The sequence below is a fragment of the Chanos chanos genome, chromosome 1 (assembly GCF_902362185.1).
Source record: "Chanos chanos chromosome 1, fChaCha1.1, whole genome shotgun sequence".
Taxonomy (NCBI): Eukaryota; Metazoa; Chordata; class Actinopteri; order Gonorynchiformes; family Chanidae; genus Chanos; species Chanos chanos.
This window is the reverse complement of record NC_044495.1, coordinates 39,430,579-39,445,964: the sequence shown is the minus strand read 5'-3', so window position 1 is coordinate 39,445,964 and position 15,386 is coordinate 39,430,579. Positions and strand designations below refer to the sequence as shown.

The 15,386-nt window shown below is 41.7% G+C and overlaps 2 protein-coding genes across 2 annotated transcripts; both read right to left on the bottom strand.

Annotated features, from left to right (window-relative positions):
• Positions 1 to 2,802: 2,802 nt before the first annotated feature.
• mmp15a (matrix metallopeptidase 15a) lies at positions 2,803 to 10,348 on the bottom strand. The gene is made up of 10 exons (XM_030772418.1): positions 10,319 to 10,348; positions 9,131 to 9,279; positions 8,476 to 8,601; positions 7,814 to 8,118; positions 7,415 to 7,580; positions 6,405 to 6,555; positions 5,956 to 6,094; positions 4,827 to 4,977; positions 4,391 to 4,506; positions 2,803 to 3,915 (listed from the first exon to the last, which is right to left on the bottom strand). The coding sequence occupies exons 2-10, from the start codon at positions 9,232 to 9,234 to the stop codon at positions 3,428 to 3,430; spliced, it is 1,746 nt and encodes a 581-aa protein (XP_030628278.1). The 5' UTR covers positions 9,235 to 9,279; positions 10,319 to 10,348; the 3' UTR covers positions 2,803 to 3,427.
• Positions 10,349 to 11,646: 1,298 nt separating this feature from the next.
• Positions 11,647 to 14,556, bottom strand: zpd (zona pellucida glycoprotein d). The gene is made up of 7 exons (XM_030789151.1): positions 14,454 to 14,556; positions 14,137 to 14,345; positions 13,192 to 13,349; positions 12,745 to 12,984; positions 12,340 to 12,523; positions 11,918 to 12,023; positions 11,647 to 11,768 (listed from the first exon to the last, which is right to left on the bottom strand). The coding sequence occupies exons 2-7, from the start codon at positions 14,335 to 14,337 to the stop codon at positions 11,647 to 11,649; spliced, it is 1,011 nt and encodes a 336-aa protein (XP_030645011.1). The 5' UTR covers positions 14,338 to 14,345; positions 14,454 to 14,556.
• Between the last annotated feature and the right edge of the window lie 830 nt (positions 14,557 to 15,386).

The following is a 15,386-nucleotide window of genomic DNA, read 5'->3' as shown; positions in this document are numbered from 1 at the left end:
CAACAATCCTGTCCTCTCCAGCACTATCACTGCACACTTGCATGGTATGATGTATTACTCGGGTGGAATACGTGGGTAAAGCTTTTGATAAAAGAGTGCATTTTCTTACCTGGATCCTCAGCAGCGGTATTCCATTCGAAGGGATTGAGAGAGCGCAGGACGTACTCCTGTGATCAGTGCAGATTAAGATGAGGCAGGGTTCGGCTGATAGGATTAAGGCTCGGGGGACCGTGTTACTCTTAGGCAAAGAAAAACATAGGGCAACCATAAAGTTCAGGATTTAACCGCTACTGACATGAACCTCATCAGCAGAAACTGTGATTAATTTTTGCATGACATGTATGATCTAATTTAAGTCTTAAAATGTCAAGAATTCATTTAAGGAGCCCGTGGACATATTGTTACATTATACCCAGTTCCACTTGCTCCAATCTCAGTAACTCAATTTAATAAAGTCAGTTTATCAATATGGGTGATTACGTGTGTATTAGAGTGTGCATTCAACTAGTGTTAACTTTGTCTATGAATGCCAACATAAACAAAATAGTTACCAGTAGGTCTTCTCTCTGGGGCCACAGTCACAGTAAAAGAGTGTCTAGATCTCTATCTTAGTCCAAAAAGAGGTGAAATTGTGCAGTGCAGTCAGCCGTCAATTTGGGACGGACCACCGCAGCGTACACCATAGCGTGCTCTATATGATGCCATTTTAGATAAACAACAAAGACGTCCTTCCAACCACCGGGCAACTAAATCCTCAGTTAATTCGCTAAACCTGTATATGAGCGTTTCCCGTATTTTTGGTATCACGCAAGAGGTGGTTAATTGGCTATGATGTTAGTCTGTCATTCCCATTAGAACCCTTGCCAAGACCCGGATTTAAGCACACACGGCAGTGCGTCACCAGGAACCTGACTTTCTCCCATATACATGGCGTGAATAAACAAATACACTAGAGAAACAGACACGAGTTCCTCTTCTGATTTAACTACGTGTGTCCCGACTCTGGAAATGACACGCAACCGCAGGTCAGGAAATTGTGCTTAACGTAGCACTGCCGCTAAACATTGTGTTGATAGTACGATAATTATATTGTACCTTCAGTTTAAACTATGATTAAAATGCAAACGGTTTCTTGGCTTGATGAGGGCCATTCTTGCTTGCCTCAGGCATTGTGCAGTGCATGGTGGAAGTGTACTGTTAGCAATTCTAACTGTCCTAGGAGATGTGGTGGGGGAAATGGGTTGACGGAGCTGAGCTGCTAAAAGGACTAAATTCCCCCTAATGAGATAAAACGGATTGATAAATCCAAGGAGAAAACGCTATCGCCACAGGAGTCCAGCGCGAGCACAGCGGTGTGGTACGACAGGGGTGCTTGCACATGATTGGACAAAGTAACCTAAGAAAGAGTCCGTTAATCTCCTCCAGGAAAGTCCAGAAAAGTGAACGAGGTCAATAATGTGTAAGTGCCTTTGACGAAGGTGGGTGAAAGAGGTAAACAAAGATAGCAGAGAAAGAGAGAATTGTGGTGTATGTTTTAAGTATATAAGTACGCAAAAATGAGAACTATTTTGATCATAGGGCTACAATATTTAAGAGGATGCATTGTTTCTGAGAATATCCCCACTCTGAACTGCAGCTGGACTGGAACCCGTAGTCTCCATCTACTGGCTCGAGTCTTCAGCATACCTTCACAGTTCAACTGTATTGCTTTACCACCTCCTGTGACAATAAAAAGCAACATTTCACTGGATATTCTGTGGACAGCTTTCCCTGCTACTCTTGGCCAGTGACTCAAGCTAATGGAATAAGAACACAAACAAACTCATAAAGTTCTTTTGAGAGTTTGATCAAGAGAGAAACACAGATCAGCAGATACATGAGTCAGCCCGGAAATAGACAGAGTAGGTTTTTTTGTTTGTTTGTTTGCCTTTTTAACTTATGTCAAGCAGCAGTGGATTTCTTAGTTTGACATTATGCAATGTAATACTCAGATTGTTTTTAAAGGAAAAGTTCAAAACAAAACATATAGAGGAGGACAAATATGTCAGGGGTAGATATGAGTCCCTCACACAGTAAAACACAAAATAAGACACAGGAATCTGTTGATTTTTTTTTCTGTTTTTTCCCTGAAATAGTTTCTTTTTTTTTTTTTTATTGTGAACAAGCTACATGTCATTATACATCTGTGTAAAAGCCATACATGCCCCGCATGATTTATTTAACTGTTAATAGAAAATGCAAATGCACAATATCATATAAACCGTACAAAATTCATCCATCGTTATCATTCAACAAACAAGCTAAGAAAAAAAAATCATATTAACAGATTATACAAAAAAAAAAAAAAAACAATATGCCGAAAGCATTTAAGGCTAAGGGTGTTAACTGATGAATGGAGACAAACACAAACAAACAAACAAAAATGAATTGGAGACTTGCATTCTGTTTTGCTGAGATTGCACAATTTTGTGTGTGTGTGATTGTGAGCATAGCAGGAGGGTCTGTTTAAATTCCAGGTTCATAGGGAGAAAAAACAACCAAGTTCATTCTCAACAGTACTGAGAGGAGGCAGTGAATACTGTCAAAGCACCACAGGTCAGGGGGTTCAGCCACTAGAAGACAGAAACACGAAGCAGGGAATGCTTCCCATAAACAAAAAAGACTCGAAGCTTAGACAGCCTACGGGGAAAACAGCGAGGTCTCTCAGGAAGCCACCTTTCTCTGTTTTTTTAGTTTCCATAATGAAAAAGATACGAAAAAAAAAAGTGATGGTCTGTGCCGTATGTAGGTCACATGGCCGGGTGCCAGGAGAGCCACGCCCATTGTTCGCCCCCAACCCCTCCCTTTCTCTTCTCCTTTGGCAAACTTTAATGGAACTCAGGCAAAGGAAATGCTGGCAGGGATGTGAGTCTCTTCCCCCCCTCCCCCATCTCTCCAAAGTCCTAAATCAGCAACATCTGTGTAATGCAAGGCAGGCCAAACTCCACAGGCAGAGACTGTAAACCTTCTTAAGTATGTGCAAGACAATTTATTAAGACCAAATTCTTAACCCTGTGATTTCTCCCAAAGTCTTGCGGAGAGGTCTTGGTTCGTATTCTTTTCCTAACTGCGACTAGAAAATTCTGCCGAGGTTCCCACAGTACAGACTAAATGATCGGGCTCAGTGAGAAAACACAGAGGAATTATTAAATGCATACATATATAGTTGTTGTCCACACAGAAATAAAAGAACCACAGTGTGACAAAAGAACCACCAAAAAGACTAAAACCGTTAGGACACGAAAGTGCAAATGTTCAGTTATGAAACAGTCTTGAATTAGGTCAAGCACCATAATGGAGTATAAGAGGTGTGTCTCTGAGGGGAAAAAACACTAATGCATGAACTGGAGTGTGGATATTTTGATGTGAACATGTGTGAAATGAAGTGTCAGACCCATTCCTGAAGAGACCTTCTGCAATGCACCAATACTTTGGGTGCCTCTTTCTTCTGCAGCGTGGTGATTATGACATAGATCACTCCCAGAATGCATAGCACCAGCACTAGAGGCACGGTAACCATGACAAAGGTCATGATGTGTTCATTGCTCTCTTTAACCCTGAGTACCACGTCCACTTCCTCCTTATCTTCATCGCCACCACCTCCGTTCTTACTGTCGTTGTCATCATCATTATCATCTTCGTCATCTTTGTAGTCCTGATCCAGGTCCTTGTCCCAGTTTGGATCAGAATCCACAGAAGGCTTGTCGACTTCGGGCCACTTCTGTCCTGGTTCTGTATTGGAGTCCGTATCCAGGTTCGGATCCACTCTGCAGCCCATGAAATCGTTCAGGATGGATCTTGGGTATCCCGGATCAACCTTCATCCGTCTGTTATTAAACCTCCAGTATTTGGTGCCTTTGTAGAAGTATGTGTACACTGCGTGGAGAGAACAAAATAAAATAGTAAAAAATGTGAGGTGAAAGAGTGGAACATTTTTTAAGCCAGCAAATTCTTATTTTCCCTAAAATGGTTCCTTAAACGGAGCTTTCCAGAAAATATTAGCTAACCCTACTAGAACTGAAGTAGTCTGAGTGACAGACAAGGAAACAGGATCGCTTGAAAGTCAGTTGATGTCATATAAGTAGTTATGAAAGTAACACATATAAGTAGCTTCCAGCTGGTTAACATTTTCTACAATAAAAAGCACAAACACATTAGCTATAATGTTAAGTGAGGCCCGACTGAACTGATTCGGGACAATACTTGGAAATGAGGGGCAAGCGAAAGCTCATATTTCGTTTGACTTTTTCAGTAATGAAGTAACAGTTTCCCCTTTCAGTGGTGGAGTAAAAATCTCTTGTTTGTGACAGGCTTTTTCCTGGGCACCATTCCCTGCTGGAGTTTGACTAACCTCCATCGTCACTTAGAAATGCTCCTTTAGGAGAAGACGGTATAGAGCTCCACACACTGATTGGCTTCGGGTAGTCTTTCTCCACCGAACGTGATTCCTCGCTAAAACGCCAGTATCTACAAAAAAAAGAAAACAAAAAAAAACAAGAAGAGTGAGGTCAAAGCACAGGGCAATAATTTGGCGTAACCAATCTAGAATGTGTGTTTCCACTACTTAGCACAGGTGTCACTGTTGTAAGAGATATTTAGATGAGGGATGTGTTACAAAGGTCAACAGTCTAAACATCTTGCTTAAAGCTGTTTCAGTAATGGTTTTCTTACTCAGTTTATACTATTTATATAATACTACAGTGACCTGTACATTATCAAATACCAACATGATGGCAGTCTAATCCAATGGAACCTGCGCATTTAAACAAGTTCCTATGTGTGTTTACCTGTCTCCTCGGAAGAAGTAGGTGAAGCCAGAAGGTTCCCACCACACAGCGGTGTCAATGCGGTCGCTGGGCATACCCTGACCGTACCGGGACAACTCCTGGGGGTAACCGGGCTCCACATCGGCCTCCCTAAACAACCAGTACTTACTCCCTACGGCCAGAGAGAGGGACGATGGGAAGGTGGACAATGAAAGAGAGAACGGTTGAACAGGAACGGAGAGAGAAGGAGCAGAGAGAGAAGATTCGTGATGAAAAAAGTGGAGAACTGACATCATCACAATCACAGTTTTTTTTTCTTTTCTTTTTCTGATTTTCTGCAGACAGCAGAGAACTCATTGTGCAGCACAAAAGCGTACCTTATCTTACAAAGTAATAACAAAATGAATAGAGACTGCTTAAATCGGTGTAAGCTTCACCATATGTTGAGAGAAGAAGAAGAACAAGAATCTCTCTCTCGCTATACCGGCGCAGTTTAATTTGATGAATGAATGCATTACGCCGTCCGTTGCACCAACCATTTTTTAGGTTCATTTTTCAAACTGAAAGCTGAGCAGTCAGCATCTGGAGCTCAGGCTGACGCAATGCCTCTGGCCCCTTCAGTCCTCTGCCAGAGGCTGGAAGGTTGTGAGAGGCCCAGCGCTCTGACTGTTTTACAAGTGACATAATCTGGCCGACAGAGACAATTACAACAGAGGAAGCAGATGTTTTAAAGAGACAGTTTCATATCATGGGAAATATCGGACAATTTCTTTCTTCTTTTTTTTTCTTTGACGGCAGCCGGCAATCTTGTTAATCATCGCACTGATATGAAGATTTAAGATCTCTGGTGTTGTTACAGTCGGTCAGATGTGTAGTCACGGAGACCACCGCCGCTATCGGCCAAGGCCGAACGTACGCCAACAAACACCGATAAACTCGTACCTCGGGTCAACGTAAACAATGTCTGCTGTCTGTTTTAGAACATTAACTTCAATTGTTTTAGAAGACTAATTTCAATAAAACTACTTTCTGGACATTTTAATGCCAACTGTCAATTTTAGAATGCTGAAAGTTTGTCTGCATTTGATTGGTCAGAGTAGGAGAGCTGTAAGTAAGCCATATTTTAAGATGCATTTATCTGGATGCAAACCTTTGAAAAACACAAATTTTCCATCATGGCGTTCATAGGCAGCATCTATGTTTTCAGGCAGACCCGTCCAGAAGAAGGAAATGGGCATAGGATAATTATCCAGAACTCTGTTTCGTCTGACTCTCCAGAACCAACGTCCCTGTAAAGGTAAGAATATATGCACAGATATATGAAATCTAGATCCATATCATATAATATCCAAAATTCGATAATTCAAACAACAGTTCCTGGACTTTATTACATTTTTCTCTTTAATTATGGGAATTCAATTAGAGACTGTTTCAACATTGAAGAAAACCAGAAAAACAAAAGCCACAGAGTTGGGCTTCCTTTTGGGATTTGAACCAACGACCAACCTTTTCCTTGACCCAGCTACCATCTCAAAGGTATTTTTCATGCAGTCTAATCTACTAAGGTTTTTAGTTTTAATACAGACCAAGCTTTCTCACCTTGAAGACAAACATCTCCCCTCTGAGCATAGTAACTGTGTCAAAGTTCCCCTCACAGATGTCAGGCGGACCTTGGTCTGATCGCTCCGTGGGCTGTGGGTGATTTGTCCTCCTGGAGGGGGTGACTGGCGGTACCCAGGGCTGAGTGGGTCTGGGACGGGGGCGTGAAGTAGGCCGGACGGGCACGGCAGTTGAGGTTGGTGGCTCTGTAGGGATAAGAGGGCTGGTTGTGGGGGTGGAGGTTGTTGGCATGGCCTGGGTAGAGGTGCTTTCAGGAGGTCCTACAGAAAACAAAAGACAAAAGACATTCAGGCTTATGTTGTATCCCTGAGCAATAACCCAAAATATAAGTGCGCATATGCTTCTTCTCTCTCATTCTCTCCCTCTCTCTCTCTCTCTCTCCCTCTCTCTCTCTTTCTCTCTCTCTCTCTCTCACACACACGTTTAAAAGACACACATTTTCCATCCTGCAGCAGCAGCTGTGGCAGGACGCCCAAGAGGCTCATTTGCTGTGTAATGTAGCTGAGGCCTTTCAAAGGCTGCAATGGAGAAACCAGACCCATACTGATACTGTACAGATTTACTGCGCCATAGATCAAACCTCACGTTATCCGCCCTTCCACGCCACATTCACTCAAAAAGACTAAGGAACATACGCGCAGATGGCACGACCACACCCATAATTAATGTTGTTATCTGCAGTCATCTTGTTAACAGCTGACCAATAATAACTAGTACAGGGGCAGTGGCGTTAAATCTGAAATATGAAGAGATGCCAATGCCTTTCTGCAGAGATGTCAAGGAAAAAAGCAACAGAGATTAACATTAGATTCAGTTTGTGCAAGATAATTTTGTGGCATAGCAATCTATATTATTTACACGTGTTCACTCAATTTCCACTTAAACAGTCCTTGTTTGTCTTAAGTGTTTTGCAAACAGCTGCTCTGAAATGAGAAGTTATCATCACACAGATAGAGTGTGACTTAGAGTGACCATGGATGATGGCTGACTGACCATAGACTTCTTGGATCCCATCGATGTCGTCCTTGTGGAGGGTAAAGTTGTTGGTGTCCATCCACTGGTAGAATGGAGCCATTATAGCAGAGGGGTTGTTGGAGTGTTCCAAACCCAGGGCGTGGCCAAGCTCATGAACCGCCACCAAAAACAAGTCAACACCTGAGGAGGACAAAAAGAATGAAAGAGAGAAAAAAAAACATGACAACTAAGCCAAAACAAAGAAAATGAGTGACGTTAAGGTGGAAAAAAACGTGGGAGAATTTACACGAGAGAGAGAGAGACAGAGAGAGAGAGAGAAAGAAAGAGGGAAAAACAAAGTTGAAACCTTCTAAATGAACATTCTAAAAAAGGGAAATTAGATTAAGTCAGCTCAGAGAAAAGATGGGTCACACCTTCTCCTTCCCGTTGGCCAAGAGTCCAAGGCTCGTCCATGTCAAAATGCGTGTCCCCACCCATCCCAGGACCAGGGAAGAAAGCGTGAGCCAATGAGCCCCCTTCACCATCAAAGAGGGACATGTCACCATGGAAACCAGAAGCAAATAACAGCAGTATATCCGGACCCTCGCTGCCGTTTTTTATTTCGCGATACAGCGTCTCTTCAAAACGAAGAGGTGCCACTCTCTCCCACACCTGGAAGGCCTTTCGTATAGCTTCCTCTGTCTGCTGTTGACCTAGCTTTGGTGTGTGGTTCTGTATGCTACATGATGCAAAACAAACAAACAAATAAATGAATGTTATCAAAAAACCAACTGTTCACATCTTAACCTCATTATGGCCATGCATATATCATGTTTTAATGAACAACAGTGTTCAGATTTGTCAGTCAATCCACATATGAACTTTTCCTTTGCATGTAAACACAAGATCTTCCCTAAGGACAATGATTGGTCTCTATTCTGTGTTTTTTTGTTTCTGTTTTTTAATGCAACATTTCATATAGATGAGTAGATGATGGAGAAAAGACCACATTTACAGTTTAAGGTTAAATACATTTACAGTTCAAAATAGAACAGGGGAAGAAAGTGTTGTGACTTCTTATCAGTGTACTGTTTACCTGTAAGTCAACTTGAGCTGGTCCCATTTGTGCCCCGTGAGTGCATATCGTTTCCTTCGTTTGTTTCCTTCAGTTGATTCTTCTTCAGACCGATCTGGAACTCCGCAGCGTGGCCTTCTCATGGCTCTGAAAGCAGAGGTGTTCAGACAGTTTGTATCAGAGATGAGGAACAAAAGCGTTTAGAGCACTGTTTGGATCTGAGATCGTAACATGCTTTTGGCTTTTCTGAAGTCGTCATTTTCTGACCTGTCTTAGCCCCCCCCCCAAAAAAAAGCACAATCCAGTGTTTGTACACATAAAAACATCTAATTTTGTATCTGATGGCATACTTCTCCCTAACTAGTTGTTACCATAACACTGCACTCTCTCATTATCAACATCTTCCTCTTGTTTTGAAAGCATTTTGTCAAATTTCCCCTGAGCAATTAGTACTCCCACAACCCATTAACACACAAAACCAATCACTGATGAAATCAGATCTGAAAGCTAAGTCAAATGGAGTCAGATCTGAGAGCTAAATCAAAATCATATATAAAGTATGCATGTGAATGTATGTATGTATGTATGTATGTATGTATGTATGACTGCTCAGAGGCCTGTGTCCACACTATGTATACACGTGACTTGGCAGGAGTGTATAAGAGCAGGGTCGTACTTTAGGGTAGCCTGGTCCATCTCGCCTGTCACCTCCAGGCCATAGAACCGCTGCATGTCCCTGATGGCACTGGACAGGATCTGGGCAGACTGCATAGTGGACATTTGACGGCTGGCCTGGGACAAATAGCCGTACTTCCGCAGCCATGACTTTCAGACGGGTCAGAGAGGGGGGGGGGGTTGTAAGAGAATGGAAAATAAGGGGGGGGGGGGTGTATGGGTGTAAGGGATCAAGGAGAGGAAGGGTATAAACCATAAGAACAAGAAAACATTGATGAGGAGCAGAGGGACATTAATATATTAATAAGAAATACGTCATGTGTCCTATGAATGGGGACTATTTTAGCGGAGGCTTTGTGCAAATTGGCCTCAAGGCACAATGAGACATGTTTTCGTGGATGGCCATTATAGTTCTGGAATGAGCAGAGTTCATTCCAAAATGGAGATTTTTTTTTTTTTTATGAGACAAAGCCAAACATGTTATGATGTAATCTGCTTGTAACGTGTAACAAACTCCGTTTAGCTTAATAAAGGGATAACTAACTGTTCCCCGTTATTAAGTTACAAAGGGAAAACATGAATAAAACAGGGCTGGCCTTTAAACAAACACAGATGCGGAGTAGATTCTTGTTTCAAACAAAACTCAAAGCGTGGTCCTACAGCTAGTGTCTTTGCACATACCCACTCTGCGGGTATGGAAACACTTTCTGAAGATTTACAGGTAAACCAAGGCATTCCTCGGAAGAGCAAATAACTCTGATACCTCATGTGTTAACCATCTGCACCAGTAAAACAACATGTGGTAAACCGTATTAATACTTAACTGTAACCGGTCACAAGTGGGCCATCGGTTACGATAAACACGGTATTCTGAAATATATAATATATATACGCTATTTTAGTTGTTTTAACTTGTGCAAAAAAAATGGGGTATTAAAAAACCTATTCAACTTAAAATGATAAAATACTTCGAGACACATTAAAATAACGGTTTCGTTCTATCACTGCTGATGGGTGTTCTGTTTTGAACAGTACTAAAACTATTGATCAAACTTTAACCGCTACCTCACATCATCATAATGCTAATAAATAACACAATAATTAGGCCATTCTCTTTTCGCTAAAGTCACAACACATTTTACTAACGTTCACTGAATACACACTTCGGAGAAAAATCTTCGGTTAATACCTCTGCGTTGAGGGTTTCATCTTGAGCTATTGTTCCAACACAACTTGCTATTAAAACGATAGCCACAACAATCGGCCTCCACCATGGCTTGGAGAGATTCCCCCGGGGTGACATGTTTTCCGCGAGTCTTCACGAGCCTGGACGAAAGAAACACGTCCGTGGCTACAACTGGTCAAAGATATAAACTCCCAATAGGTTGTCTAACGGAGATAGTGTTATATCTTGATCGACAAAATGCGACGCTGAATTAGTGGCATCGTGTCACTTCATCTTCGAACAGTGAAAGACTGACTGATCAGCAGCGTAAAATCATAAAATCTCTAAGTATCTCGTGGAGAAAAAATGAATTCATTCACAGGAAAAAGGTTCCGATCTGTTCACGGATATTAAAATACCGGCTTTCCGCTTCTTGGACTCCTGTACGCTTTATAATCGACTTCCCACTTGAGAGTCTCCTGTGTTGTTTCGCACGAATGGCAAATCTTACTGTAAATATCCCCTCGTGGTGACTCCACAGATCTATTCATCACACCCTTCGATTTCAAACGGGGATCACTTTCCAAGTATTGGTGCACAATGTTAAACTATCGGACAGAGAGAATATCCACACAGTTTAACTGTGTACGGCGCTGACCGTGGATCTATTTAGATTAATTTACAGTAAATTAATGAACTGCATTAACGTAGCTAGGATATGTAAAGCTAGAAAAGAGACCTCTTGACCAATGTCATGTTTATGTTGCAAGTCTTCGATGACACTGCAGCTGCGTCGCGCTCCGCGGTGTATGAAACTGAGCAATCTTTCGGTTTACAAAGAACAACCCAATGAACTTCTCGCTTTTCAGCAAATGACAAACTTCAGTTCGGACCCATTTAGTAAAGGTCTACGGCTCCGCGCGGCAGCCCCACCCACCTCTGCTAAACCCACTTAGGGTTGTGTATTGGGCTACTTTGGCCTGGTTGGCTTTCACCTTGGGAAAAATGTAATAAATTGCGGCGTTAAACTGATTTAATAGCCTAAGTGATATTTAAGGAAAATGCGCTGAATGCATAAAGGGCTATTCCGCGTGGTCTCAAAATTAGGGTTAGAGTTCACTGCCATCTACCGTTCTTTTGCTTACATGGTGAAGTTGGATATTTGGATCATTAATTTTATGGTCTCAAAACGTTGCTCCGCCGTACGACCTAAAATGAAGGAAAAGGAATTGCTCCAAACGACCAAATCTCTAAAAATCACTTTAAAGTGCTTTCAAATTAATGTTTAACTTTAAGAAATACACACAACCGTTAGAGTGGAGAAGAATTTTATTCAAGATGTTTTTAGCCATTTAGGTACGTGAAAGGCGAGAGAGACGTCTGCTCCCAGCTTTGGCAACCGTAATCAGGATGAGAAGGAAAACACCCAGGACCCAAATCACTCCCACAGGAAGCACCAAGACTATGAGCAGATCTACAACCAAATATGGATTGTGTGTAGAGCAATCAGGACTCAATTGAAAATGTCACAAGCTGGGTTTTACAGATGTTTTTATAAGTTCTGGTTGTTTTTCAAAACTTGTGATTGACTTTAAAACAAGGTGTGCACAATTTAATGCCTACTGGATTTTTGGCTCTCTGGCACCTCAATCCTGATTGGTCCATATGACAGAAGGCCTTGTGTGGGATCTCCCTTTACAGCCTCCCTCTTCGTGATGGTTTTGCACTCCTGATATTAAAAAGCAGAATTAGGATGAAACTACTGATTAAAACACACACACACACACACACACACACACACACACACACAAAACTATGCTGAAAAGATCTCTGAATGCCACTAATGCCTGGCCATTTGAACATCAACAAAAAAAGCATGCTTCAAACTACAATGGGAAAAGAGTCACTCCGTTACACAGTTGGGGTTGATAGGAATATCTTGTATCTCTAATATCTAAGCATTAATATCTAAATCTTGCTATGTACAAAGAAACGCATTAACCCCCCCCCCCCCCTCCCCCGAAGTACAATGGTATCATTCTCACAGGAATACAGGGACCTCCGTCATCTGGCGGGCAGAGGCGCACGGTGCAATGTAGGTATAGTTCATGTGGTTCCACCACAAAGCGGAACATGTCAAAGGTGTACTGCACGGTGGAGCCCACACCGTTCCTCCCAGTGTCATCCGCTGAACTGTTTAGGAAGGCAACCGTCTCGTCATCCACACATCTGAAAGAGAGAGAGAGAGAGAGAGAGGACAGATCAGATACAGAAAGACCGGTGGATGTTGGTCAGATACTATGAAGCTGTTGTCTTTCTATCAGGTGAGAACAACTCTGACATGCTTTTTCATGGGGCGAGGGAAAGGAAAAGCAATTGACTGATATGAAGAAGGTGACATATTGTATGACACTGTGACAATGATGAAAACAGAACACAGTCCTCATTACCCATTTTGGAGTAATGTATGCATGCTGGTAGTTTCGTTAGGTTTGGGCGTCTGCGTGGCCCAGCACTCGTTCACCCTGAGGTGGAAGAAGTCCTCAGGCTCTGTCACTCGGACCTGTACGTACACTTTGTCTCGGAGATGAATAGTGGGAGCACTGGTAAAAGCCTCTGTGTAAGTGTGATCTTTGAACAGGTTCATCTCCACCTTTGCCTCCAGCTCATCCACCCGCAGCACTGTCTCACTGAGGTAATTAACAATCAGTTAACCAGCCCCTATTAATAGACTCACAAACATTATGAATGAGATCGACATTCACTTCAATGGGATTCATAGAGACTGTCAGCTGGGTGCTCACAGTGCAATAAAGGTTCTGTATATATGAAAGAGGAGTGGAGGTGATCGATATGAACAAGATTAATTTGTATCGTTGCAAGGATCAAATCTTTACCTGGAGAAAGGAATGATGGGAAAAGGCAGGCTGATCCTGCGGATGTACGGGTAGACGCACTTATATTCGATCTTTATGACAGGCTCTCTGACAATATTCTCGTGTACTTGTGGATCTGACATCAGCGTCAATGAATATGAAAGATGAGTCATGTTATTCTGTCAGGAGAGGAAAAGGTCAAGGTGTAGACTGAAGACACAGATTTTTTTCTGTGATCTAATTACAGAGATTCATTCACAGGACAAATCGGTTAGGGTGAATTCAGGTATACTGGGACATCAGGTAAATTGGGACAGCATAACAAAACAGCATTGTACTTCTGCCCTGAAAAGTGTAAGTCCAAGCAACTGGTGTTGAGACCTTGCTGTGGAAGCACATGATCAAAGTAATATGACATAATTCCTGTGACATCACATGGGGGGAAGTGGTCAGCATCAAACATGAAGTAAACCCCAAAAAGAAAGAGGTAAGAGAAATGACATATGCTTAAACTTGATTTTGATATAAGGGTGTAAAATTTAAATGACTCATATATTGTAGATATAAATTATATACAAACATGTATGATGTAATAGTGTACCAAAATAAACATATATCGTTTTGAAAAATAGTTTTGTGGCAGCTACAACAAAATGGTGAACCATGCTTTGTAAAAATATCATACACACTTACTTTCTTCACATAAAGACAGTAGATACCTTAAGGATTTCAGAAATGTATCATATGTTGGGATTTTTTTTTAACTGACGACAAGAACACAATCACAAGACAGAATTACAAAAGCTGTCCCAATATACCTGAATTCACCCTATCAGATACGATCGGGAGTATACAGGGGTATGATGTAAACGTAAATATCTGTATTGAGAACAAACAGTAAATAAAACATCTCATTTTCCATGAAAAGTGATGACAGGGTTTTAAAATATTGTCAAGATCGCTCACCTCCAGAGGCTTACCACCGCAGGGAATATACTGGTCTTTTGGTGTCCGCACTATGTAATACGCTATACCATCTATCACTTCTCTTCCAGCGCGGCAGGTTTTGTTTGTCAAGTGCAAAGATTCCAACGGCACTTTGTAGTACTTGAAAAAGTCTTCGATCACCACGATAGAAATGTAATCTTTCCCGCACATCACGGTCATTACCGCAACTTCAAAGAGAAACGTTAAAATTAAGTCCACGTAACATTTATTTGAACATCCGAGGAAAATATGTCTATTTAAATAATCAGTGATGCTTAAGTGTATTTCAACATCACCTTTGTCGCACAGATCACCGTAGTAACCTACGGCGCATTTACAGTTTCGTTTGTCAACTGACAACAAGCAAACGCTTGAGTTAGTGCAGTGTGTAACGTTGCATATTCCTGTGTAAGAAAAGGACATTTGTTGGAAATTCACGAATACATAAAACCTTGAAAGACGATTAAATACTTCTTCCTCTTACCGACAACGCCTTCCAAAGAGCACATGAAAAGCACAATGAGTGCAACTCCCCCAAAGCTCTACGAAATCGATAAACGAACAGTCTTTCTCAGTTTAGATACTGAAAACCATATTTGTCAAAATATTTTGATTGTACACCTAGAGTTGCCCTAGGAGAATACCTATCCACACACCTTAGAGCGAAGGTCATTTGCCATCATCAGTGTGTAAAACTGTGTTAGAATATTCTGAAATTGTTTTGAATCTTAATGGTCGCATCAGTTTGTTCTCAGGTTGAACGGACCAGGAAAATACGCAGATTACAATTAAAGAATGAGACAGAAAGAGCCGGTCGGTTGATTACACTTGATTAGGAACACCTGGCGAATCAGAGCATTTCTCCTCAGAAGGTTGCCCGTGTGGGCCACATTAAATCTTCCAGCACTATATATCGCTGCATCTTTTTACGTTCCACTGCAAAAAATGGCCAGTGCATGTCAATTCTGTAATATTCTGATACATTTTAGATAACATCACTCTGGCGGACTGCAGCTCCTAGGTGTTCTGTTGTAGGAGACTGGGGACGAAATGAGAGTGCCCAGTAAATCCGAAATTTAATTTAGAGAGGAAAAACCATTTGGAAACAGTGCAGAGTTTATGCTGGATGATGGATCCGTCTTATGAGGTCACCACTGCAAAACGTGTTGAAGCCTTTAATACTCTACAGCACTATCACAGTTCAAAAGAATCGCACTGAAAAGTGTCTA

Coding starts and splice junctions, on each gene's coding strand:
- zpd (XM_030789151.1), bottom strand. CDS start 14,337: ATGACCGTGATGTGCGGGAAAGATTACATTTCTATCGTGGTGATCGAA. Junction 12,985..13,191: donor CCCATCATTCCTTTCTCCAG/GTAAAGATTTGA, acceptor TAATTACCTCAG/TGAGACAGTGCTGCGGGTGG. Junction 12,524..12,744: donor CATACATTACTCCAAAATGG/GTAATGAGGACT, acceptor TCTCTCTTTCAG/ATGTGTGGATGACGAGACGG.
- mmp15a (XM_030772418.1), bottom strand. CDS start 9,234: ATGTCCACTATGCAGTCTGCCCAGATCCTGTCCAGTGCCATCAGGGAC. Junction 7,581..7,813: donor TGGCCAACGGGAAGGAGAAG/GTGTGACCCATC, acceptor TGTCCTCCTCAG/GTGTTGACTTGTTTTTGGTG. Junction 4,507..4,826: donor TACTTCTTCCGAGGAGACAG/GTAAACACACAT, acceptor TTTTTTTTGTAG/ATACTGGCGTTTTAGCGAGG.